This window comes from Lissotriton vulgaris, chromosome 8 (assembly GCF_964263255.1).
Source record: "Lissotriton vulgaris chromosome 8, aLisVul1.2, whole genome shotgun sequence".
Lineage (NCBI taxonomy): Eukaryota > Metazoa > Chordata > Amphibia > Caudata > Salamandridae > Lissotriton > Lissotriton vulgaris.
In genome coordinates, this window is record NC_141696.1 from 38,694,083 (window position 1) to 38,720,342 (window position 26,260).

Consider the following 26,260-nt stretch of genomic DNA (forward strand, 5'->3'; position numbering starts at 1 on the left):
TGTGGGGTGTGCTTTACTGAGGGACATGCTCTTCAGACATCATAACATGTCCATAGCGGGTGCACGCAAAGAGTGAGATAGCTACTGGACAGGTAACAGCGATGCCTAGGACAAAGAGAGTGCCATGCGTGAACATGCAACCAAAAAGGAGAGATCAGGCCATGCCAGATACATTTGACAGAACATCCAGGAATGAAGAGTGGAAAGATAGGGCAGGTTCGGAAAACACTGAAAAGGCAAAGGGAGGTGAGCTAAAAATACCAAGGTTTAGAATAAGACAACAGCTTACTGCACCATCATGCATCCAGAATGACGAGGCAACACCACCTAAGCAGAAAGTGTGTGCAAGGCTACTGGTGCAGCCAGAAGGATAGTGCATAAAACAACAGCTGCTGCTAGGAAAGGAAGAATGGAAAACATGCGTAGCATTTGGGTGCACTATACAGGAATTGGCAAGGGGTGAACAAGGACTAATAGAATGTGAGGAAAGGAGAATCAAAATACTGGGAATTTCAGAGAAAATAGAAAGTACACCTGTTTTTGTTGATGAAAGCAACTGTTTCCATATTAGAAGACTGTCATGAGTTAGGAAGAGTGACCAGGATTAGTGGGAAACAAGGATTTGTTCTTCATCTGTGGCCAATGGCCATACTTCTATTTAACCCCAGGATGGGATGACAGCAGCTACTTTGCCTCCATTTTACCCCGAATGACCCATGTCACCGACCTAGTACAGATTGAGTACCAAGGGCATCGGCCAAGAAGAGCTAGAAGGACAGCAGAATGCAAAGATGCTGTAATGACAGGATTTGGGGTAAGGGTGCCTAGTTCAGGAATAGTATACACCACAATATGAATACACCAGCCAGCAAGGATGATTGAGGATCTAGCAGACTCAAAAGCGGCACCCCTAGGAAATATCACTGAGAAGCTAACTGCTATGAGGGCTGTAGTGATACAGAACAGGGTTGCGTTAGACATCATCTTGGCAAAAAGAGGGTGGAGTCTGCAACATCATCAAACAGATGTGCCGTTCATAAATACCTGATAACAGCTGCAATATAGGCAATGCAATAAAAAAAGTAAGGTACAAAGCACACGACATACACACAGGAAGCATGTAGGAAAAAGTCATGGTATGGCTGGAGAGTTGGCGATCATGGATATTGGAGGTGATTATTATAGTATTAGCCGCACTGATCACTCTCTGCATAATGATCCAAGTTTGCCCCGCATTTTGTGCAGCTTTTGCATCTAGTTTTGCACGCTGTGTACCAAAATATAGGGTACCTGAACACCAAAACCACAGGGCTCACCTAAGTTATGAAGGGACAGTTATGAAGGGACAGAAATGTTGATGAGATATGATGCGAATTAGTGATTTGGTAACAGATGGGGTAATGTGGAAACCATCTCCTCGTAATTGTTACCAAATGGTTAAGTTTTCAGGCCCTCGTTAGTTGTCATAAGAATCATACAAATGCTTGCATTTTTCCATGGCTTAAAGTAAAGTAGCTCTTGCAATGCAAGGTTTGCTCAAGAATGACATTAGAACAGCACAGGATGCTAGCTTAGCCGTAAGTATTTAGAACTAATTCTGCTACCTGATATGGTATTGCAATTATCTGTATGGAAACGTACCAAGGCTAATACATTCTATCAGAGTGGAAATTCCCAAATTGTCACAACCTCAGGACACCTGGTCAGCAACAGTATATCTCAGACCATAAATGGTATAACGCAGATTAGGAATTTCTCTTTTGGACAAATATTCAATGCTAAAATTTGTGTTACGTGCATTATGACGCTCTTTCCTCTGTGCTTTGTACCAATGAAAGCTGTCAGAAACGTCACCTCTTCACCTCTTCGGACACTCAGCAGCTATGCTGACAGTCTCCGTGCTGCACGTATTTTCATTATCTTGTTGACCTATAATAAATTCTATCCATCTTATGTGCTGACAGAGAGTTGGTATTATTTGTTTATTCTTTATTTTTAGGCTTCCACATGTGTAATCGCAGGTCAATCAGGGTACACCTACCTAACCTTCAATGAAGGCGAAACTGCATCCATTGCATACAAATCACATCTGTACACAAATGCTGAGATGCGCTTTGCATCTACTGAAAAGATTTTAACAGCAGTACACACTGCTCTAGTGAGAGAAAGAGCACTGGCACTGGGTAAACAAATCAGTGCCGTGACTCCAGTACCAACCTTAGAGGCAGTTACAAAGGCTAGCATTCCAAATGCAAAAGCACTTCATCCAAGATGGATACAATGGACAAATTCCCTCACTGGAACAGATGCAGACTAAAATTACGATTCTACATTAAATGCACAGGCATTTCTGCAGTATGTGCACAGGCATTTCTGCAGTATGAACAAGAGTATCTACTCCTGAATAAGATAATGCCTCCAGATCAGTAATAATACAACATTTACACTGACGGTTCTGCTCAGCCTGCCATAGGAAGTAAACAGCAATACAGCACAGCTTGTGCAAATGTAAAGGGAGGTATGCAGGTAGGCAATTTCCATCCTAGCAGCACAAGGATGCAGTCTTTAGGATTTTGCATGCACAGCTGGCAGAATTAAAAGGCCTATTACTGGCACTAAAAAATACAGATCTGGAATTCCCCACACTTATAGTGTGCAATTAATTTTACTGTGTCCAGTCTTATAATGAATATCTTCACTACTGGGGTCAGAATGGGTTTAAAGACTCAATAATTTGCACAATAAAGCATAAACTGCTTTGGGTATAAGTGGCAGAGCTGAAAAAAGGCTTGCCGCAGGCTCACATGATTCATACGCTGAGCCATCAACGTGTTGGCGTGCATGTTGAGGAGAATTCATTGGCTGATGAAGCTGCCAAGGCAACAGTGCAGACTGCTGCTGTTGCTGCAAGCACTCGTTCTTGCACAAGAATTGACGGAGACATAATGGTCGCTGCTTCACGCAAAAACAGCTCAGCCGTGCCAAAAAGCTTTCCACTCAAGTATTCCCACAAGTTGGATGTGCAAAATATACCATATGCTCAAATTCCATGTGTGGGGTAAAGAGTAATAACAAACAAGTATTGCAGATCAGGTTTAACTATAGCTGCACACGAGGGTTTGGGTTCAGCACACCCAGGGATTACTGTGACAGTTTCACTACTGAAACAACGGTATTGTTGGCCAGGTTGAACAAAACAGACAAAGGCATTTGTCCTCAAGTGCAACATCTGTCAGCAGATGAAGGGTTCCACTGTAGAACTTCCACTGCAAACACCACTACTGATATCAGACAGACCTCTCGCTTGTGTCTATTTGGACCACTACGGCCCCTTACAATCTGATGTGGCTTACAAGTACATCTTGGTTGCAGTGGATTAATGCTCTAGATTCCTGTGGGTTTGTACCCCCGAACTGTTATAAAGGTTTTGTGAATGTTTATAGGGACATAAGCCGTTGGCACATTACATTCTGACCGTGGCCCCAGGTTTAACTCTCAGGCTTAAAGGAGGAAGCCATGGGAAGTTTGGATGTTGCATTGTGGTTCTCATCTCTGTATCATCCAGAGGGAAATGTGATAGTGAAGAGGAAGAGCCGAGACTTAAAGCAATCCTTAACAGCAAGGGTATTAGGCTCAGGTGGTAGTTGGGTCAATCACATAAATGTGGTCAAGAGGGCACTTAATAACATGCCAAGAAATTCCCTAGAAGGCGTCCTCCTTATGAGGTCCTATTTGGGACGCAAATGTGGGTAGCTGACCTCGATTGTGGCAGCACAGTGGTGGATGAAAAAACATTTGAAATCGATAACCGTTGGCTGTTTTACAGGAACTCAATGAATTCCGGGCACTACAAAGCAACGTCCATGTAAAATGCACCCCTACTGGGGAAGTAAAATCAGTCAAAGTAAGTGTTGTGATGTATCTCACTTAAGTGTATGTTTATCTCATGTAAGTGTACCTTTAAACATGTCTTTAGTTGTATGAGCTATTGGGCTTTAAAATGTATGTCTCCTAGCAACAGAATTTTCTGTTTCATTCCTCTGAGAGCTGTTGGCAGAGCTGGTCCTTCTGGCTCTGCTACCCATGTAGTCAATAAACTAACCAGCTTTTAACCTCCTGTATCTGCCTGGTTCCTACAAATTTATGGCGACGAGGATGGGATGTAGAAAAGATCCTTGTATTTTCAAACTTGCTGCAGAGCCCTTGAAACTTGAAACTTGATGGTGTGCGTATCACCGTGATTAGTGGTAAACACACACCTATGGTTGAAACTGAGAAAGTGTTGTAGTAGAAACAACAGCGTTGAACTTGATGATCAAAGCAATAATTAAAGGTGTGTGTATCACTGATGTAGGAAAGCTACGGTTGAAACACACGTGACTGTATTGTTTAAGCAAAGAACATTGTAAAGTGTGTGTATCACCGATGTAGGAATGCCGAGAATGAAAACACAAAGGTCCGTTGGCATAGCAACAGCTATGGTTGAAATGCAAAGACAGAAACATTTGTCATAAGTTGTTGAGTTTGGATAACCCATCTCTAGACAAGATTGTTAAGATAGCCAAAAGCATTGAGATATCCATCGTTTCACTTAAGGAACTGGAGGACAACCCATAGATGCTAATAATGTTGTTAAAACCAATAATCCTGTAAATTCGCGTGTCAAACCAGTTCAATCGTTCAATCAACCCTCTAAACCAAAGTGTGATATGAGGAGTTTTTCAAAGACTAATAGTAACAATATGTGTATTAGATGTGGTAATCCACCACATACCAAAGGTTCACATTGTCCTGCGAGTAATGTCATGTGCAATTATTGCAAAAAGATGGGGCATTTTGCCAAGGTCTGTTTAATAAAAAGGAATCTGAGGAAACCAACTGTTTGCACAGTTGAATCCGATTGTGAATCTGACCCCAAAGTTGTTTCTGTTGTCAGGAGCTAAGATGATATTAACCCATCTAAAAGTAATTCTGATCAAGGTGTTGTGGTGGGTGATCCTTCTTCGTGCATTGATCCTATTGTGGATATTAATATTGGGGATCGCATGGTAAATTTGTTAGTAGACTCTGGGGCAAGAAATGTTCAATGAAACTTGGAATGGTTCCCAAGCCCTCTCCTCCTGATCGTTCTCCCGTTTCGTATGAGGGACGGAAGATAGATTTAATGGGATTCTTTGAAGATGATATAGTATTTAAGGGGAGGAGAATAAAAGGAAAGATATATTTTGCGGAGATAGGACTTGACATATTGGTGTGGTTCCACCAGGGCCTTTTTGGCATGATATTGAAACCTGGTGCCAAGGAGAAAGTGTTAGTTGGTAACTGTGAAGATGCAAGTATTACATGGAAAAACAAGTTTCCTGAAGTTTTTAGCAAAAAACCTGGGAAAAGTCAAAGGTTTCAGACATAAAATTCTCATCAAAAATGGAGCTCAACCCATTAAGCACAAACTTAGAGGGGTACATTTCAGTGTGAGGGAGGACTTAGGAAAATAATTAAAGGGGTTATGTGATAGAGGAATCATCGAACCAACTGATTCCTCATTGTGGCTTTCTCCCTTGGTCGTAGCCAGAAAAAAGGGGAGGTGATCTTTGGGTCTGTGTTGACTTGAAATCTCTAAATATAGAAATATGGGTTGACTTGCACACCTTACCAAAAATTAACGACCTATTTTCTTTCACCAAGGGACCACGTTATTTCACCAAACTATACCTGGCCAGTGCATACGATCAGGTGGAAATAGACCCAGAATCACGTCACCTGACTGCATTTGTATTACTTCTGGGAACATTTCTCTACTGTCGCATGCCATTTGGCCTTGCTTCAGCGGCATCTGTTTTCCAGGGGATCATGGGCAATATACTCAAGGATGTTGAGAGCGTCCTGGTGTTTCAGGACAATGTACTCATTTTTGGAAATTATATTGCATATCATGATAATGTCTTAGAGAAAGTGTTAACACTCTTCAAAATACCTGGTGTAGTGTTAAAGGAAGTGAAATGCAAATTTCTGTGTTCAAAAGTTGAAGTTGATTGATTGATTGATTGATTGATTGATTGATTGATTGATTGAATACTTGGGGCATGTTATATCTCATGATGGAATCAGTCCTCGACCAGGTTTACTACAAGCAGTTTTGGATGCCCCTGAACCAGTGGCCAAAGCTGGGTCAAGTCGCTATTGGGATTATGTGAGTACAACTCAGAGTTCATTCCTAATTTTGCGTTCATGGCACGTCCCATAAGTAATTTACTCAAGAAGGGAGTCAAGTCTGAATGGAGAGAGGATTGTGTTGTTGCTTTTAGGTTGGTTAAGTCAGCCTTGAAAGATGGACCCATTTTAAAACCTTTTGATCCTAGTTTGTCTTGTTGTGTCACAGTGGACGTGAGTCAGGCAGGTATTGGTGCCACCTTAACCCAATGGGACAAGAATTGTAAGAATATAGTATGTTTTGCCTCCACAATGTTAAGGACTCCTGTGCTCTAGTACTTGGTCATTGAGAAGGAGTTGTTGGCCTGTTCCTGGGTGGTACAAATGTTTTGACCTTACATCTGGGGTAAGTGTTTTCACTCTTAATGGATCCTAAGCCACTCGTAAACATTTTGGGGGGGGTTTAAGTAAGTGCTGTTCTCCGAGAATTATGCGTATGGTAACAAAACGTTTGCAGTACCAGTTCAGAGTGGAATACATTTCTGGTGGGAAAAATGGACAGGCAAATTTCCTTTCCCATTTCCCTATCAAGGTGAATGAACATGATGAAGTCAATCTAGATGACTTTTCTAATGAGGACTGTGATGACTGCCTAGTTGCTGTTTTAGACCTTCCTGATCTTGATCTGGGTTCGGAGACTGAATGGGTCCAGGCATTGGAATACGACTGTGTGATTCGTGAAGTCTTTACTTATGTTAGAAATGAGTGGTCAAGAGAAAAAGCTCTTCCATTCTCTCTCCAGCCTTTATGGAAGATCGAGGATCCATAGAAGATGGTTTGCTGCTGAGTAGGGACACGTTTGTACCTCCTGGTGTCTTCCGTAAAACTATTGTTGCTAGGGCTCATGAAGGCCATATTGTCTCTACTCTCACCAAGCAGCCCATCCGGGACACATATTGGTGGCCAAGTATGGACGCTGAGATTAATCTGGTGGTTGCTAATTGTTGTGTCTGTTGTGCGGCTGACAAAAGTTTGAAAGTTTCTGTTCCTCCTTTGATCCCAATTGAGTATCCCAAAGGTCCCTGGATGAAACTGGGTATTGATGTCATGGGGCCGTACACATTTCTTCCTCTGGAATATCGGTTCATCTTGGTCCTCATGCATTATGCATCAAAATGGCCAGAGGTGAAAATGGTGAAGGAGGCTAACACGAAAACTGTTGTGGAGTTTCCCAAAGATGTGTGGTTGAGAGAAGGTGTTCCTGAGAATCTGGTCTTGGACAAGGGAAAACAGTTTGTCAGCACAGAATTTGAAGCTTTTCTTGTTGAGTCAGGTGTCAAACACTACAAGAGCTCCCTCTACCACCCACAAACTAATGGGTTAGTTGAGCAGATGAATCAGGTGGTGGGGGAGTATATTAAGTGGGCCAGAGCTGGTGGTCATGATATTTACAAGGCTCTAAACACAATGGTGTGGTTTTACAGAACTCCACCACACTCTTCTACGGAGGTTTCGCCTTTTGATCTTTTTCAGGGACGTAAGCTTAACACCAGTTTTAGACCTGCCTGGATGAGCAAGTTGGCCAGGTCTGAATCTGATGTTGCCCAGCTGATGTCTTTAGCGAGTGAAAACTTATCTCTTGCTCAAGCTAAACAGAAGCAATGGTTTGATTCACGCAAGTATGGTAAAGTAGTTCCACTTAACGTGGGAGACATGATCGAAATTAAAACTGCTGTTCATAAAAAAAAGGACGATTCAGAAAAGGGGGTGGTGATGAACAGAGTGTCTGAATTAAGCAGACCACTCTTACCCAGTCCAAAGATCAGGGCTTGATCCATCACCGTTATTTATCTCACTGCCCCATCCCAGCTCAGAACCTGGCTATATGCAAATCAGTCTGTCCCTGGCCCAGTGCATCATGGGAACAGGGCAGACTAAACTACCAAGCCAATTCTTCACCAGAAAGGAGACAAGCTACCGGAGGACCGGTTTCTGGCATTTCAGCCGTCTTCGGCCCGGCTTGCTTGAATGCTGATGGAGCAGTGAGAAAGGGAATCATGTCTGAGTATACCCTGCCACACCTATAGTGGCCAAAAACGATTCAGAAAAGGGGGTGGTGATGAACAGAGTGTCTGAATTAAGCAGACCACTCTTACCCAGTCGAAAGATCAGGGCTTGATCCATCACCGTTATTTATCTCACTGCCCCATCCCAGCTCAGAACCTGGCTATATGCAAATCAGTCTATCCCTGGCCCAGTGCATCATGGGAACAGGGCAGACTAAACTACCAAGCCAATTCTTCACCAGAAAGGAGACAAGCTACCGGGGACCGGTTTCTGGCATTTCAGCCGTCTTCGGCCCGGCTTGCTTGAATCCTGATGGAGCAGAGAGAAAGGGACTCATGTCTGAGTATACCCTGCCACACCTATAGTGGCCAAAAACGATTCAGAAAAGGGGGTGGTGATGAACAGAGTGTCTGAATTAAGCAGACCACTCTTACCCAGTCCAAAGATCAGGGCTTGATCCATCACCGTTATTTATCTCACTGCCCCATCCCAGCTCAGAACCTGGCTATATGCAAATCAGTCTGTCCCTGGCCCAGTGCATCATGGGAACAGGGCAGACTAAAATACCAAGCCAATTCTTCACCAGAAAGGAGACAAGCTACCGGGGACCGGTTTCTGGCATTTCAGCCGTCTTCGGCCCGGCTTGCTTGAATCCTGATGGAGCAGTGAGAAAGGGACTCATGTCTGAGTATACCCTGTCACACCATTAGTGGCCAAAAACGATTCAGAAAAGGGGGTGGTGATGAACAGAGTGTCTGAATTAAGCAGACCACTCTTATCCCACTGCCCCATCCCAGCTCAGAACCTGGCTATATGCAAATCAGTCTGTCCCTGGCCCAGTGCATCATGGGAACAGGGCAGACTAAACTACCAAGCCAATTCTTCACCAGAAAGGAGACAAGCTACCGGGGATCAAGCCCTGATCTTTGGACTGGGTAAGAGTGGTCTGCTTAATTCAGACACTCTGTTCATCCCCACCCCCTTTTATGAATCATTTTTGTCCACCATAAGCGTGGAAGGGTATACTCATATGTGAGTCCCTTGCTCATTGCACCTTCAGTATTCAAGCAAGCCGGGCCGAAGACGGCTGAAATGCCAGAAACCGGTCCCCGGAAGCTTGTTTCCTTCCCAGTATAAGAATTGGCTTGGTAGTTTGGTCTGCCCTGTTCCCATGATGCACTGGGCCAGGGTCAGACTAATTTGCATATAGCCAAGTTCTGAGCTGGGATGGTGGGGTGAAAACTCGCACACATTGGTGAAATGTGGAGCTTCGAAGACACTGCTAAATCTTGTTAACGGGGCGCTGGCGAAGGGGCAAGCGGAAGGACACTGTTTGATAGTCCTAGTAGGGAAGAGGACGACAAAAGAACTACACAGGCTACCTCTGCCCCAGCGCATACTGCGGTTACGGCTCGGATCGAGCTGGTATGGGGAATTGTTGCATGGGCTGGAATGTGGGGGGGGGAGGGGCACTGGAACTTCGGTCACACCAGGTTGGGGGTTGGGTGACTGTGGGAGGCGGGGGGAAGCGAGAGTTGGAGGACTCGGTCACACCAGGTTGGGGTTGGTTGACTGTGGGTGGGGGGGAGATGGGGGTTATGGGTTCAGAACTGTTCGGGGGGGGGGTCCAAACTGTGCTCTGAAATGTTGTGCACCTCGGAGGGCGTAGGCGGATGCTGCGGACGGAGGGGGGTGATGTATGGTAGGGCTTTGACATTGATATGCTTCTTTAGGGACAATGGTTGATGCATCACATGATGACTTACTGAGTGACACAGAGACTCTCAAGGCTGTTACATGGAACGTTAGGGGGCTAAATGATTACCGAAAACTCCGCAAGGTGCTGCAGTACCTACTCCGACACCACATAGACCTGGCGCTTTTGCAGGAAACTCACTTGCCCGACACCAGCAAGATGCTCACGCACAGGGGGCTTCAGGGTAACGCCACTTACGCGGGCTTCACCACACACGCAAGGGGGGTTCTTACATGGGTCAACCCGAAATCCAAGTTGTCTCTCACACTACTGAAAGCAGACCCGGAGGGAAGGTTTGTGTTGAGCAGGTGCGTAGGCAAGGGCCACGACATGCTAATCATGAATATCTATGGCCCGAACTACGACTCCCCTGACTTCTATGCGGCAGTGGCGGGCCACTGCGCTGCATGCCCCGCGGATAGAATGCTTTGGGGGGGGGACTTCAACTTCACATTTAATGCAGAGATGGATAGGTCGGCGGGCCCCCCCCGGCGCCCGGCGGCGGCCGCTCTGCAGATGCAGGCTGAAATGTTGCGTCTAGGGCTGGTAGACGTTTGGAGAGATAGGCACAACGACAAGGGGGGATACACACACTACTCCGCGTACCATAACATCCATACCAGGATAGATTACTGGCTGTCCACACACACGCTGCTCCCCATGGTTAGGGGCTGCAGGGTGCTCCCCCGCACCCTGTCGGACCACTCCCCAGTAGTTCTAGTACTGACCACTCCCAAGCAGAGGATCCCTCCGTTCACGTGGCGCTTCCCGCCATACTCACTACTAGATGAGGCGTTTAGGGCTGACCTGGGGGAGGACATAGATACCTATTTCGCCACTAACGTAGGCTCAGTGGACAGTTTTGGTACAGTCTGGGAGGCATTCAAAGTGTATGTCAGGGGGGTAGTCATGGCAAAACACTCCAGTGTCCTCAAAGCGATTAGGAACAGGCTTAAGTATCTTGAGGGGCAGATCGCGGACTGTGAACGCCGCCAGCTACTGGACCCGACGCCACTCGGGAATGAGTCCTTGCAGGGCCTACTGAAAGAGTTTCAGGAGGAGGCGGATAGAGAGGTTAGACATCTAGGAAAGTACGCGACAGCGCGCTCTTATGGAGAAGGAGAACGGCCTGGGGCACTGCTGGCTAGGATAATGAAGGGCACTAGGCGCAGGCAGACAATCCCGGAACTGCAAACCCCGGGGGGGGAGAGAGTCAATACGGAGGATGACATTCTAGCGGAATTTCGGAGATTCTATGAGGACCTATATACTACCAAGATCACTGGGGTGGAAGACCAAATTGACAACTATTTAGACTACATTAAGGTGCCGTTTCTCGAGAACTGGCAGAGGGAATTCCTGATGTCCCCTATACTCCGTGAGGAGATATCGGACGCGCTAGACACCATGAGGTCCGAAAGTGCGTCCGGGATTGACGGACTGACGGTGGCATTCTATAAGGCATACAAGGACAAGCTGTTGCCTTACCTCTCCACCCTCTTTGACGAGATATGCGAGTACGGCGCTATGCCGCCCTCGATGAGAGAGGCGCTCATCGTCACAATATTGAAGCCGGGCAAGCCTCCTGATCTTCCAGGTTCATACCGCCCCCTTTCCCTTCTGAATGTGGACGCTAAGCTTTATGCTAAGGTCCTGGCGACCAGACTGGCACTGGTAGCACCGGAGTTGGTAGCCCCGGAACAGGCAGGGTTTATCCCAGCTAGGAACCTCACTTACAACATCCGCACTGTCATGGGGGCCATGCAGCACACTAGGCATGATACTAAAGCCATGGCGGTCTTCCTCGATATGGAGAAGGCCTTTGACTCTGTGGAGTGGCCCTTCATGCGTAAGGTGCTGAAGAGGCTGGGACTGGGGGAGCTATTCCTCCAACTCCTGGGCGCGCTCTACCATATGCCTACGGCGAGGATCAGGCTGGGGGACGCGGTCTCGGAGTCGATCGCCATTAGCAGAGGCACGAGACAGGGGTGCCCCCTCTCCCCGCTACTATATGCACTGGTGGCGGAACCACTGGTGTGCGCAATGCGGGAATACCACTCCTATGAAGCCATCAGCTACCCTACTTACAAGATTGGCATATCCACGTACGCGGATGACACTCTGTTGTACATCAGAGACCCGGCCAATAACTTGTCTTCGGTCTTGAGGGAAGTGGTGAGGTTTGGCGCACTCTCGGGACTAAAGGTCAACTGGCCAAAATCAGTGGCCTTCCCGCTGACCCCTATCACCGAGCCTTTCGAGATGGATTACCCGCTCCAATGGTCCACAGAACCGGTGAGGTATTTGGGCATCATGCTCCATACAGATCCTGATGTGATGATAAGGGAGAACTACGGGGTTGCCTACAGTAAACTTGTGGACGACGTGGAGCTTTGGATCAAGCTTCCGCTGTCGCTGATGGGCAGAATAGCTATGATGAAAATGGTAATCCTCCCGAGATTTCTGTTTCTCTTCAATAACCTCCCGATGGTCCTTTCGAAGGCTTTCTTTGCGACCATGAACAAATTACTAGTGAGACTGGCGTGGGCTGGAAAGCAACCTAGAGTGCAATGGAAGGTGTTACAATTGCCATACGAGCAGGGAGGTCTGGCTGCTCCAGACCTGGAGCGCTACTACAGGATTGCGCAGGCCTCCCATCTCCACACCTGGATTCATGGAGACCGGGACATCCCGCATGTGATCCTGGAGCGACTGTTCGCGGATCCCACCCCACTTCCAGCGACCATATGCGGACCCAAGGACCGCAGGGTGGGAGTACTGGACTCTCTCCTGTCCACTAACCATGCCTGGCATTCTATATTGCAGCGACAGGACAAAGTACTGATGTACGCATCCAACATGCCGATACAATGGGCGCTATGGCTCCCAACATTGGCGGAACCTGGTGTGTACAAGGCCCTCAACGAATTAGGCGCACGCACCATGGGTGACCTCTTTGTGCAAGGGAAGGTGAAGACGTGGGAACAGCTCGCGCACGGGGGGGAGCGTACCTCAGTGCTTCAACGTTTCCAGTATCATAGGGCGAGAAGTGCGCTGCTGGATCTATTGGGCCCCGACCTGGAAGAACCCCCTGAAGTCCCGGAACTAGTATACATCATAGATACTGAGAACCCGAAGAAACTGATTTCTAGGCTTTATAGGATAGGTCATGAGCACACTGCACTACACTACACTAGGGCGCGACTAGCCTGGCAGACTGATCTAGGGACTCCAATTGACGACGGCATGTGGGGGTACTGCTGCGCGGCCTCCAGGCGCATTTCCCTGAACGGGCGGCACCGTTTGATCCACTTTAAATTCTTGCAGCGGGTGTACCACACGCCGGAGCGATTGCACAGGTACGGCCTACGGGACACGCCACGCTGTGAGAGATGTCATGCTCCAGTGGCGGACTTCCTGCATTTAGCCTGGTGGTGCCCAGGAGTTCAGAAGTTCTGGGCCTGCGTATTTGCAGAACTTAGCAATATAGTGGAGTTGGACTTGACACTTAACCCGGCCCTCGCGCTGATGGGATACACAAAGGAGATACCCGTCACGGTGAGGAAGCTGGTGAGCATGGGCATGCTCCTTGCGAAAAGAGTAGTGGCACTGTGCTGGATGAGGGGGCCCCTTCCTACACTGAAGAGGTAGTCTAGTGACATGAAATACTGCAACACTCAGGCAGACGCATACAGCGAGCTCCTCCCGCCCCGAAGCCGCCCCAAAAACTTCTGGGGGCTATACCAGACTTACCTAACCTCCAGAATAGACGAGGATGCATCCACTGAGGGGGAGGGGGAAGACCAAGACAGTGACCCGCACATAGAGCCCGGATAGAGCCGCGCACTACACTATAGTATGTCAATGGGTGGGAGACGCTTTCACACCCCTGCCTGTGCGACCAGTTGTGGGGTGGGGGGGTTCATGGGATGGGGTTTTGGTTGGGAGAAAATGATAAAAATGTACAGTTTTGTTTGTATACACGCAGTGCACACCGTAACGCAGACAGGACTAGCGGGCGGGGGTAGCCCTGCTTGATCCGTATTGCTACTGAGACCTAAACCTTGATCTATAGGTCCTGCTGCTTGCTATATGTAAGTGTCATGATTGTGGCGAGGCAGACCACTGCCGGCCCGTGAAGGGTTGTAGGCGAAGGGCTCCTCGTACATTGTAATGTGCTGTTATTTTTGCATGATAAACAAATAAAAAAAAAAAAAAAAAAAAAAAAGAATTGGCTTGGTAGTTTGGTCTGCCCTGTTCCCATGATGCACTGGGCCAGGGTCACACTAATTTGCATATAGCCAAGTTCTGAGCTGGGATGGTGCAGTGAGCTAAAAAACGGTGATGGATCAAGCCCTGATCTTTGGACTGGGTAAGAGTGGTCTGCTTAATTCAGACACTCTGTTCATCCCCACCCCCTTTTATGAATCATTTTTTTCCACCACAAGCGTGGAAGGGTATACTCAGATGTGAGTCCCTTGCTCATTGCACCATCAGGATTCAAGCAAGCCGGGCCGAAGACGGCTGAAATGCCAGAAACCGGTCCCCATAAGCTTGTTTCCTTCCCAGTATAAGAATTGGCTTGATAGTTTGGTCTGCCCTGTTCCCATGATGCACTGGGCCAGGGTCAGACTAATTTGCATATAGCCAAGTTCTGAGCTGAGATGGTGCAGTGAGCTAAAAAACGGTGATGGATCAAGCCCTGATCTTTGGACTGGGTAAGAGTGGTCTGCTTAATTCAGACACTCTGTTCATCCCCACCCCCTTTTATGAATCATTTTTGTCCACCATAAGCGTGGAAGGGTATACTCAGATGTGAGTCCCTTGCTCATTGCACCATCAGGATTCAAGCAAGCCGGGCCGAAGACGGCTGAAATGCCAGAAACCGGTCCCCGGAAGCTTGTTTCCTTCCCAGTATAACAATTGGCTTGGTAGTTTGGTCTGTCCTGTTCCCATGATGCACTGGGCCAGGGTCAGACTAATTTGCATATAGCCAAGTTCTGAGCTGGAATGGTGCAGTGAGCTAAAAAAAGGTGATGGATCAAGCCCTGATCTTTGGACTGGGTAAGAGTGGTCTGCTTAATTCAGACACTCTGTTCATCCCCACCCCCTTTTATGAATCATTTTTGTCCACCACAAGCGTGGAAGGGTATACTCAGATGTGAGTCCCTTGCTCATTGCACCATCAGGATTCAAGAAAGCCGGGCCGAAGACGGCTGAAATGCCAGAAACCGGTCCCTGGAAGTTGTTTCCTTCCCAGTATAAGAATTGGCTTGGTAGTTTGGTCTGCCCTGTTCCCATGATGCACTGGGCCAGGGTCACACTAATTTGCATATAGCCAAGTTCTGAGCTGGGATGGTGCAGTGAGCTAAAAAACGGTGATGGATCAAGCCCTGATCTTTGGACTGGGTAAGAGTGGTCTGCTTAATTCAGACACTCTGTTCATCCCCACCCCCTTTTATGAATCATTTTTGTCCACCACAAGCGTGGAAGGGTATACTCAGATGTGAGTCCCTTGCTCATTGCACCATCAGGATTCAAGCAAGCCGGGCCGAAGACGGCTGAAATGCCAGAAACCGGTCCCCGGAAGCTTGTTTCCTTCCCAGTATAAGAATTGGCTTGGTAGTTTGGTCTGCCCTGTTCCCATGATGCACTGGGCCAGGGCAGACTAATTTGCATATAGCCAAGTTCTGAGCTGGGATGGTGCAGTGAGCTAAAAAACGGTGATGGATCAAGCCCTGATCTTTGGACTGGGTAAGAGTGGTCTGCTTAATTCAGACACTCTGTTCATCCCCACCCCCTTTTATGAATCATTTTTGTCCACCATAAGCGTGGAAGGGTATACTCAGATGTGAGTCCCTTGCTCATTGCACCATCAGGATTCAAGCAAGCCGGGCCGAAGACGGCTGAAATGCCTGAAACCGGTCCCCGGAAGCTTGTTTCCTTCCCAGTATAAGAATTGGCTTGGTAGTTTGGTCTGCCCTGTTCCCATGATGCACTGGGCCAGGGTCAGACTAATTTGCATATAGCCAAGTTCTGAGCTGGGATGGTGCAGTGAGCTAAAAAACAGTGATGGATCAAGCCCTGATCTTTGGACTGGGTAAGAGTGGTCTGCTTAATTCAGACACTCTGTTCATCCCCACCCCCTTTTCTGAATCATTTTTGTCCACCATAAGCGTGGAAGGGTATACTCAGATGTGAGTCCCTTGCTCATTGCACCATCAGGATTCAAGCAAGCCGGGCCGAAGACGGCTGAAATGCCAGAAACCGGTCCCCGGAAGCTTGTTTCCTTCCCAGTATAAGAATTGGCTTGGTAGTTTGGTCTGCCCTGTTCCCATGATGCACTGGGCCAGGGTCAGACTAATTTGCATATAGCCAAGTTCTGAGCTGGGATGGTGCAGTGAGCTAAAAAACGGTGATGGATCAAGCCCTGATCTTTGGACTGGGTAAGAGTGGTCTGCTTAATTCAGACACTCTGTTCATCACCACCCCCTTTTATGAATCATTTTTGTCCACCATAAGCGTGGAAGGGTATACTCAGATGTGAGTCCCTTGCTCATTGCACCATCAGGATTCAAGCAAGCCGGGCCGAAGACGGCTGAAATGCCAGAAACCGGTCCCCGGAAGCTTGTTTCCTTCCCAGTATAAGAATTGGCTTGGTAGATTGGTCTGCCCTGTTCCCATGATGCACTGGGCCAGGGTCAGACTAATTTGCATATAGCCAAGTTCTGAGCTGGGATGGTGCAGTGAGCTAAAAAACGGTGATGGATCAAGCCCTGATCTTTGGACTGGGTAAGAGTGGTCTGCTTAATTCAGACACTCTGTTCATCCCCACCCCCTTTTATGAATCATTTTTGTCCACCACAAGCGTGGAAGGGTATACTCAGATGTGAGTCCCTTGCTCATTGCACCATCAGGATTCAATCAAGCCAGGCCGAAGACGGCTGAAATGCCAGAAACCGGTCCCCGGAAGCTTGTTTCCTTCCCAGTATAGGAATTGGCTTGGTAGTTTAGTCTGCCCTGTTCCCATGATGCACTGGGCCAGGGTCAGACTAATTTGCATATAGCCAAGTTCTGAGCTGGGATGGTGCAGTGAGCTAAAAAACGGTGATGGATCAAGCCCTGATCTTTGGACTGGGTAAGAGTGGTCTGCTTAATTCAGACACTCTGTTCATCCCCACCCCCTTTTATGAATCATTTTTGTCCACCATAAGCGTGGAAGGGTATACTCAGATGTGAGTCCCTTGCTCATTGCACCATCAGGATTCAAGCAAGCCGGGCCGAAGACGGCTGAAATGCCTGAAACCGGTCCCCGGAAGCTTGTTTCCTTCCCAGTATAAGAATTGGCTTGGTAGTTTGGTCTGCCCTGTTCCCATGATGCACTGGGCCAGGGTCAGCCTAATTTGCATATAGCCAAGTTCTGAGCTGGGATGGTGCAGTGAGCTAAAAAACGGTGATGGATCAAGCCCTGATCTTTGGACTGGGTAAGAGTGGTCTGCTTAATTCAGACACTCTGTTCATCCCCACCCCCTTTTCTGAATCATTTTTGTCCACCATAAGCGTGGAAGGGTATACTCAGATGTGAGTCCCTTGCTCATTGCACCATCAGGATTCAAGCAAGCCGGGCCGAAGACGGCTGAAATGCCAGAAACCGGTCCCCGGAAGCTTGTTTCCTTCCCAGTATAAGAATTGGCTTGGTAGTTTGGTCTGCCCTGTTCCCATGATGCACTGGGCCAGGGTCAGACTAATTTGCATATAGCCAAGTTCTGAGCTGGGATGGTGCAGTGAGCTAAAAAACGGTGATGGATCAAGCCCTGATCTTTGGACTGGGTAAGAGTGGTCTGCTTAATTCAGACACTCTGTTCATCCCCACCCCCTTTTATGAATCATTTTTGTCCACCATAAGCGTGGAAGGGTATACTCAGATGTGAGTCCCTTGCTCATTGCACCATCAGGATTCAAGCAAGCCGGGCCGAAGACGGCTGAAATGCCAGAAACCGGTCCCCGGAAGCTTGTTTCCTTCCCAGTATAAGAATTGGCTTGGTAGTTTGGTCTGCCCTGTTCCCATGATGCACTGGGCCAGGGTCAGCCTAATTTGCATATAGCCAAGTTCTGAGCTGGGATGGTGCAGTGAGCTAAAAAACGGTGATGGATCAAGCCCTGATCTTTGGACTGGGTAAGAGTGGTCTGCTTAATTCAGACACTCTGTTCATCCCCACCCCCTTTTCTGAATCATTTTTGTCCACCATAAGCGTGGAAGGGTATACTCAGATGTGAGTCCCTTGCTCATTGCACCATCAGGATTCAAGCAAGCCGGGCCGAAGACGGCTGAAATGCCAGAAACCGGTCCCCGGAAGCTTGTTTCCTTCCCAGTATAAGAATTGGCTTGGTAGTTTGGTCTGCCCTGTTCCCATGATGCACTGGGCCAGTGTCAGACTAATTTGCATATAGCCAAGTTCTGAGCTGGGATGGTGCAGTGAGCTAAAAAACGGTGATGGATCAAGCCCTGATCTTTGGACTGGGTAAGAGTGGTCTGCTTAATTTAGACACTCTGTTCATCCCCACCCCCTTTTATGAATCATTTTTGTCCACCATAAGCGTGGAAGGGTATACTCAGATGTGAGTCCCTTGCTCATTGCACCATCAGGATTCAAGCAAGCCGGGCCGAAGACGGCTGAAATGCCAGAAACCGGTCCCCGGAAGCTTGTTTCCTTCCCAGTATAAGAATTGGCTTGGTAGTTTGGTCTGCCCTGTTCCCATGATGCACTGGGCCAGGGTCAGCCTAATTTGCATATAGCCAAGTTCTGAGCTGGGATGGTGCAGTGAGCTAAAAAACGGTGATGGATCAAGCCCTGATCTTTGGACTGGGTAAGAGTGGTCTGCTTAATTCAGACACTCTGTTCATCCCCACCCCCTTTTATGAATCATTTGTGTCCACCATAAGCGTGGAAGGGTATACTCAGATGTGAGTCCCTTGCTCATTGCACCATCAGGATTCAAGCAAGCCGGGCCGAAGACGGCTGAAATGCCAGAAACCGGTCCCCGGAAGCTTGTTTCCTTCCCAGTATAAGAATTGGCTTGGTAGTTTGGTCTGCCCTGTTCCCATGATGCACTGGGCCAGTGTCAGACTAATTTGCATATAGCCAAGTTCTGAGCTGGGATGGTGCAGTGAGCTAAAAAACGGTGATGGATCAAGCCCTGATCTTTTGACTGGGTAAGAGTGGTCTGCTTAATTCAGACACTCTGTTCATCCCAACCCCCTTTTATGAATCATAAAAAAAGGAGACAGCAAATTCAGTGCACCAGTCAAAGTTATACAAATTCTTGGAAATGCTGTTAACCTCATGCGCGCTAGCGGAATTCCGCTCGCACGCTGAGATTTTTTAAATCGCATGTTACGTGATGAGCTGGGCTCGTCATCAGCGTGCGAGGAGGCTACGCCATGACGAGCCCAGCTCGTCATCAGCGTGGAAGGGGTTAAAGATGATGGTGGTCATTGGTGGAACCTTAACAGGGTGGTGAAGGTTCAGATAAAATGCCTACTCATGTTTAGCGGAAGTTGGTCCTTTTGGGTGCAACCAAACATGTTACAGGAAAAGTTCTAGAAACATTGTTAAACCTGCTAGTTACAGTTCAAAGTTTTTTTTTTGCTTTTTTTTGTTGTTGTTGGAGGAGGAGACAATATGTTGTGATGTATCTCATTTAAGTGTATGTTTATGTCATGTAATTGTACCTTTAAACATGTCTTTAATATTATGAGGTATTGGGCTTTAGAATGTATGTCTCCTGGCAGTAGAATGTTCTGTTTCATTCCTCTGGGAGCTGTTTGTAGAGCTGGTCCTTCTGGCTCTGCTACCCATGTAGCCAATAAAGTAACCAGCTTTTAAACTCCTTTATCTGCCTGGTTACTACAGTAAGACCTGTCTGGATCCCAAAAGTCAGGGATCTGGTAAGAGAAAAGATAGTGGACAAGAAAGAATTTGAGCCATCCTACAGAACTGCTGTAACTGTCTTGGCTGTTGAAAGGAACAAGAACCGTACTTCTGCCTCTTGCTGGCAAAAAAGATAAGAGATTCGTCTTCATTGACCTGATCAAATCACAATATGTGGCCCATCCTGAATAGCAGGCCACATGGGCTCCTGGGTAGCCGCAGCTCTCCTCTTGCTACAATAGAGGAAGTTCAGACAGAAAGAGTGATGACATTTGAAGAGCCTTCTATACGGTATAATGGTGTTTCCAACAATGAAATGAAACTTGTTCCTCTTGAAATTGAACATCAAAGCACACATGAAACACATATATCAATTCAGCCTACCACCGACATCTACGTCAATATGCCTCTACAGGAGAGATCTGCAAGTTCAACAAAACCTGCTGAGCTACCAAACATAGATCAAACTACATCTAGGTACTTCATCGATTTTGACAATTTTTCTCTTGATCCAAGTGAACATGAGTCACCACTAGCTACAGTTTCCTGCAAAAACCAACTTCATGATTTCTACCTTTGGCTGAAAAAGACATACGTAGTCTCAACATGGCTGAAGCTCTGGATAGCAACTGGTATACTGTTCCTACTATTCTGGATAGGTTTAGTGACTGCCTTTTCCTTGCTCATGAATAAACATCGTCTCCCAAATTGCTCCAAAGTATCACAGGTGAACTTGGTACTGAAACCTCATACGTCATCTCATCATGAACAGAGAGACCTGTCCTAAGTGAATATTACTGCAGGGTGATATTCACTGATCAATCACCATATATGTGGTATTTGTGATTGTATTGTGTCTTGTGGTCTTTCATTTATTATTTTTACCTCCTCCCTTATGCTCCACCCTGAGTGTGGCTACACCAGGGCGTTTTGTAAGCAGACCCGATGATGAAGCATGTCACACACTTCGGTGTGTGAGTAAGGGCAGTTTTTCAAAACAGATGTATTTTTTTCTGTTTTGTGTTGTTACACGTGAACTTTAATCTCTCCACCCCTTCTTGTGTGTATACTATTTACAGCATGTCTGATACCACAACAAATAATCTTCCAGAACAACACTGTGAAACGAAATTCCTGTCTTGGGTTAGCCAAGATTAAGGACTTGAACACACCTCCTATTCCCTCTATTTCACATTTCGAGGGATGGCAAAACTATACAGAAAATGGTGAGAGTATACTAGATGACATCATGTATGATGTCTCACACAATTCATCAGACCCCAATTGGAAGGGATGGGTAGTTTGGTCTATTGACACAAATGGGCGTCAGTCAAGATTCAAAGGTACCACCGAAGGGTTTAGTTAGTATTCATAGGCCTGGCTTACGCTACGTACAACGAGAACATCCAGGGGTAGTAACATCATACAGTGTTGTGAATTTATGCCTAGATTGTCTAAAATCCTCAACACTGTCACGGGTGAAACAACACTTGTCCCTACTCTCAGAAGACATGGTTTTGAGGCATTGTTGCTAGGTCCCCAGAAACGACATCGTAAATGCTTCTTGTATGCTGTCCATAATGACATTTGGAAAATCTTTCAACAGGAAGCTGCAGATAGATTGCGTGAAATTGACAGAGTTAACATAGAAAAGGCTTTGGGCGGTGGTTGACAATGGTATGACAACGGTATGACCACATTGACATTCAGAATGTATTAATTGGGCAGCATTCTTCTACAATAATGGAAGAGGATCTGTCCATCTTACAGCATGGGCAATCGTAGTTACGGCCCATTCAACTATTAAGTTTAATTCCAAATTTTTCATAACCATGGAAGAGCACGCTTCACATACTCGAAGACTGATGAGAGACCGGGTCTGGTTTCTGCAAGAAAGCTAGTCTCCCAAAGGTAAAGGGACATCACCTAAAACCTGAAACATGCTGGAGACGATGAGGTTCTGCCTAGAACGCCTGCCAGCACATAGAAGAAAGGAGAGTGCATTGCCTTTCAGTAGAAGAGACTGTCCAAAAGGAGAAGTCCAGCATGTTCCTGGGGTGTGGGGCATCCTAAACCGGCTGGCCGTGAAGAGAAGTGAAGACGATCCTGACCGAACACTGCGGGCTCTCTTGTCTGTTGAGTTCTGAGCTTGGCCCCCATGCTACCTGCCTATGAAGCCTGTGACCGCCTGCCCTCGTACCATGAGAATCAAGTGTGGAAATGATTGTAAGTACCCAAGTTTGCATAACCACAGCAGTATGAACCTCAGTACACCAGTCAGTCTGCTCCATGTCTGATGTATGACGGGCACTGAAGCTGTTTTAAATATTAATCATGCAAGTAGGCAGTTTATTACTGGGTGGGCTTCTTGGAGGTTTGGGGTGGTCATATCATGACTGTCACGAGTGACAACGCCTCATCTCTCATTGCAGGCATGCATGGGCCTCACATTTGGTCAGAATGTGGGCTAGGAATGGCTCTCCAAAGCAGGACAGAAGACCTGGTGGTGGGGCACAAAGAGCAGAGGTGGCACACAGCATAAATTATTAATATTAACAATGAAGGAGTATGTTGGATGTAAGATAATTTTGAATGCTGATTGGAGAAGTGTTCACAAAGAAAACAAACTATTTGTTCTCTAATGTGAACATCCCAAAAATTTGAATGGCTGATTCAAGAACTGATTGACAGTCCTATTAATCAGTACATCAAGAGGGGTCATTCAAAAAAGCCAATGGCTAAAGATGACAAAAAGACATATTTTGTGTATGTTGTGTTGCAACATGAGGCCTTTATACAGCGCCACTATTAAGCCAGACCTAACTTCTCAAAAGCAACATTTGAGTGTAAAATGAAGGGGCAGTAATGTGTGGCAACACAAGAAGCAACCTATGCACTCATGTAGCAACACTAGTGGCAATACTAGAAGCAACCTATGCCCTTGTGTGGCAACACTAGGAGCAACCTATACATGTGTTAAATGTTGCAACACTAGAAGCATACTAGCTTGATTTGAACAAAACACAGTACTCTTTATTAAAGTGTGAAAGCCAGGATTAGAACCCAGGTGGCTAGGTTTGAAGGTCAGCCACTTAGTCCCTAGATGACGTATCCTGATAGAGAAGAAAAACTTAAGAACACACCCTTTAAAAAAGCAAACCTTTATTTATGGAGTTTTATAACAATAAAACAGTACAGAAGAGAGAATAAAAGAAAAAACAAGAATAAATGCACAGGGGACCGAAGACACAAGGCAGTTAGCATGTAAAATACAGACCATTATTCCCACAAAATACCATAGGAATGAATAAATGACATACGTTGGAAGGTAACATAAAAGGAAAAATAAAGGTGAGAAAGAACAAGAGGTGGAGGAGGAATTGGAATAGGCAGCGCAACTGTCACCTAATCGCAAGGGTTTATCAATAGTGAACATATTAATATAACCAACAGGGTCATTAGGGTAAGCATATGGGCGTTTACAGTCTTGTGTAGCCCAGTGGGGTGAGCATCAACCCTGTCCCGTCTCCTCCCCAAAGTCAGATGAATACACACTTAATCGGCAAATGGCAAATACTAATCAATTGTAATGGGGATCAGGGGCTTGAGTACCACTTTTGACATTTTAGATTATCAAGCATCTCTATGAAGCTGCTGAAAATGTTAAAGTATGGACTCTGCTCCAAGGTTATATTGAAACTGGTACAGAAAGCCCTATCCCATTTCCAGAACCTCACCATACCTTCTGAATCAGTACCTTAATGAATAACATCCTCATTCCCCACAGGTCCCGCCATGCCCAGGATCCAAAGACCTAGAGGCGATATCTACAATTCACAAATACCACATGAATTCACAGCTTGGGTAACTGCCTGCAGCGTGTCTTCAGTTTACCAATGGCAGAACGTGGTAAAGGCTGCTTTGCAGTGTCACCTTGTTGGCTCTGGAACCTTAGTTACTCTACGAAGAGTTTGGGGTCCGGCACAGAGTGTGGACTATGCCCTTAAAGACATCACTAAATAAGATAAATGCACTGTCCAGGTCAAAGAAGCAACAATGATACCAACCTGAAGATTAGGCCAACTGCGAAGAAAATAGTCGCCACAACATCCATCTGGTTCCAGAATTCGCTGATGTACAATTTGCATTTATCCACAAAACTGCCTTCGTGGTCGTAGAAGAGCTACCAAAGACAAGAATACTCTGTGTTAATTTATTTATTTATTTGGTGTTTTATAGAGCACGAACATGACCCTAAATAGGCTATCAGAGCTTTTTACATTTGCTTACCTTTAAACTTAGAACAACATAAACGCCATGCAGTTTCAGTATACCTAATCAATGTCCAGCAAGTTACTAGAAACAGTTATGCTACAAAGTCATAAGTAATTGTACATTGATCTGTGAGAGAAACATTTGTGCTTTAACAGTCATATATACAAGACCAGTTAGTGGTCGATGTGTAGTAGCATGTGTGTGAACAAGAAGGTCCTCTGATAATGTCAGGTCTGCTAAAGTTATGAAAGGAATTTGCTCATCAAAAAAGGATTTGGATTCATTTTTAAAAGCAGAGATGGAAGAAATGTTTCTAATTTTAGGGGGGAGAGCATTCCAAATTCTTGGTGCTGCACCAGAGAAGTCTTGGTCATAAGTTCTCTTCTTACGGAAGAGGGCCGTTTCCAGTAAAAGATCTCCATGACTACGGGAAACCCGGCATCCTCCTGATAGTGTGATTTACTGGGTTAGGTACATTGGTGGTTTGTGCGTATCCCTTTGTGAGTGATACATGCCATTTTTAGTTGTATTCTTGCTTTGTAAGGCAGTCAGTTGAGCGCTTTCAGATGAGGTGCGATGTGGTCGAATTTACTGGATCCCGTTATAAGTCTTTTGGCCGTATTAAAACAGGCTTTTAGTGAAGCTGTTGAAATCTTGGAAAGACTGGCTAGAGCTGTGCAACCATAGACCGATCCTTGATATGACTAGTGCCTGAACTGCTGTTATTTATGAACGTTTTCTGTTTTCTGAGGCAGCTTAAATGGAAACAGGCAATTTTTGCCATTGTGTTAATATGTGTAAGCATGTTCAGCTTTTTGTCTAGCATAATTCCCAGTGATTTGGTTGAATCTACAATCCTCAGAATACAGTTCAGCACTGTGATTAGTTTGGTCCACTCCAAGATATTTGTAGCGCTTTTCTGGGGGAAAATCAGAAGGAATTCAGTTTTATGCGGGTTAAGCTTGAAGTGATTACTAGTTAGCCAATGGACGGTTTTCTTTATTGCCTGGTTCATGATACCGATCTCTTCTATCAATGTGATCTTGATGTACAGCTGTCTATCATCTGTGTACATGTGGAAGGAGATGTTTACTTGCTGTAAGAATTCTGTGAGTAGCTCTACGTACAGATTGAATAGAGCAGGGGAAAGTGTAGAGCCCTTTGGTACTCCAATACAATTTCTGGATGAAGCAGATAGTGTTTGGTTCACTATGAAATTTTGCGATCTGTTCTCTAAGAACAAGCCAGACAACCTTAGGACTGTACCCTCCAAGCCCATCCTTTTTTCAGGCGATCTAGTATTTTGGCTTGGTTTACAGTGTTGAAAGCCGATGAAAGGTTGAGCAGGTTTCTTTGCAATCAAGGGCAAGTAAAGTATTTTCCACGATGTGGCTAATTGCTGTTTCAGTACTGTGGTTTGGTCTAAATCCTGATTGGAAGTCATTCAGCAGTTTGAATTCAGAGATGTGTTGGCTCAGTTGTTGTTGTACATATTTTTCCAAGGCATTAGCTAGCATGGTAATTTTTGTTACTGGTCTAAAGTTGTTAAGGTCTAAGGGGTTCTATGTTGTTTTGTTTAAGATTGGAGTGACTTGCCCTGTTTTTAGGCAGTCCAGAAGTGAGCCTTGCGATAGCGAAGCATTATTAATCTTTGTCCGGGAGCGGATGAGCAGATGGTTTATTGTAGACCAACAATTTGCAGGTAGAGGATCGTTCAAGTGATTGTTTGGTGTTATGGACAAGGTCATCTTTGTAATATCTGTGTCAATGACAGGCTTGAATTCTGACCATAAAGGATTGTTTTTAAGCCTTTTCGGCGCTGGTTAATATTGAGGCTTAGCTGGGGTGCTCATTTTGATCAAAGGGTATTTGTCTGTCTTTTTGAGCTCCACCTCCATCGATATGGCTTTGGATGTAAAGAAGGAGGAACATTCTTTGCTGCTTATGTTCTATTTTGTAGCTGTTGGTGCAGATTTGGCTGTTTTATTGGATTGATCTTTCAGCAGTTCGAAAAGTTTCCCCAGTCTGTTTTTGCATTATCCAGTTCTTTCCTAAAGAAGTCTTTTTTAGAATTTAGAAT

At 46.0% G+C, this 26,260-nt stretch overlaps 1 protein-coding gene across 1 annotated transcript in view; it reads right to left on the bottom strand.

The window, feature by feature from the left end:
• LOC147693339 (transient receptor potential cation channel subfamily M member 2-like) overlaps positions 1-26,260 on the bottom strand; it is a 1,947,553-nt gene that overhangs the window by 447,672 nt on the left and 1,473,621 nt on the right. Inside the window, exon 15 of the mRNA XM_086935940.1 lies at positions 23,973-24,088. Coding sequence (XP_086792066.1) covers positions 23,973-24,088 — 116 coding nt within the window. The remainder of the gene's footprint in view (positions 1-23,972; positions 24,089-26,260) is intronic.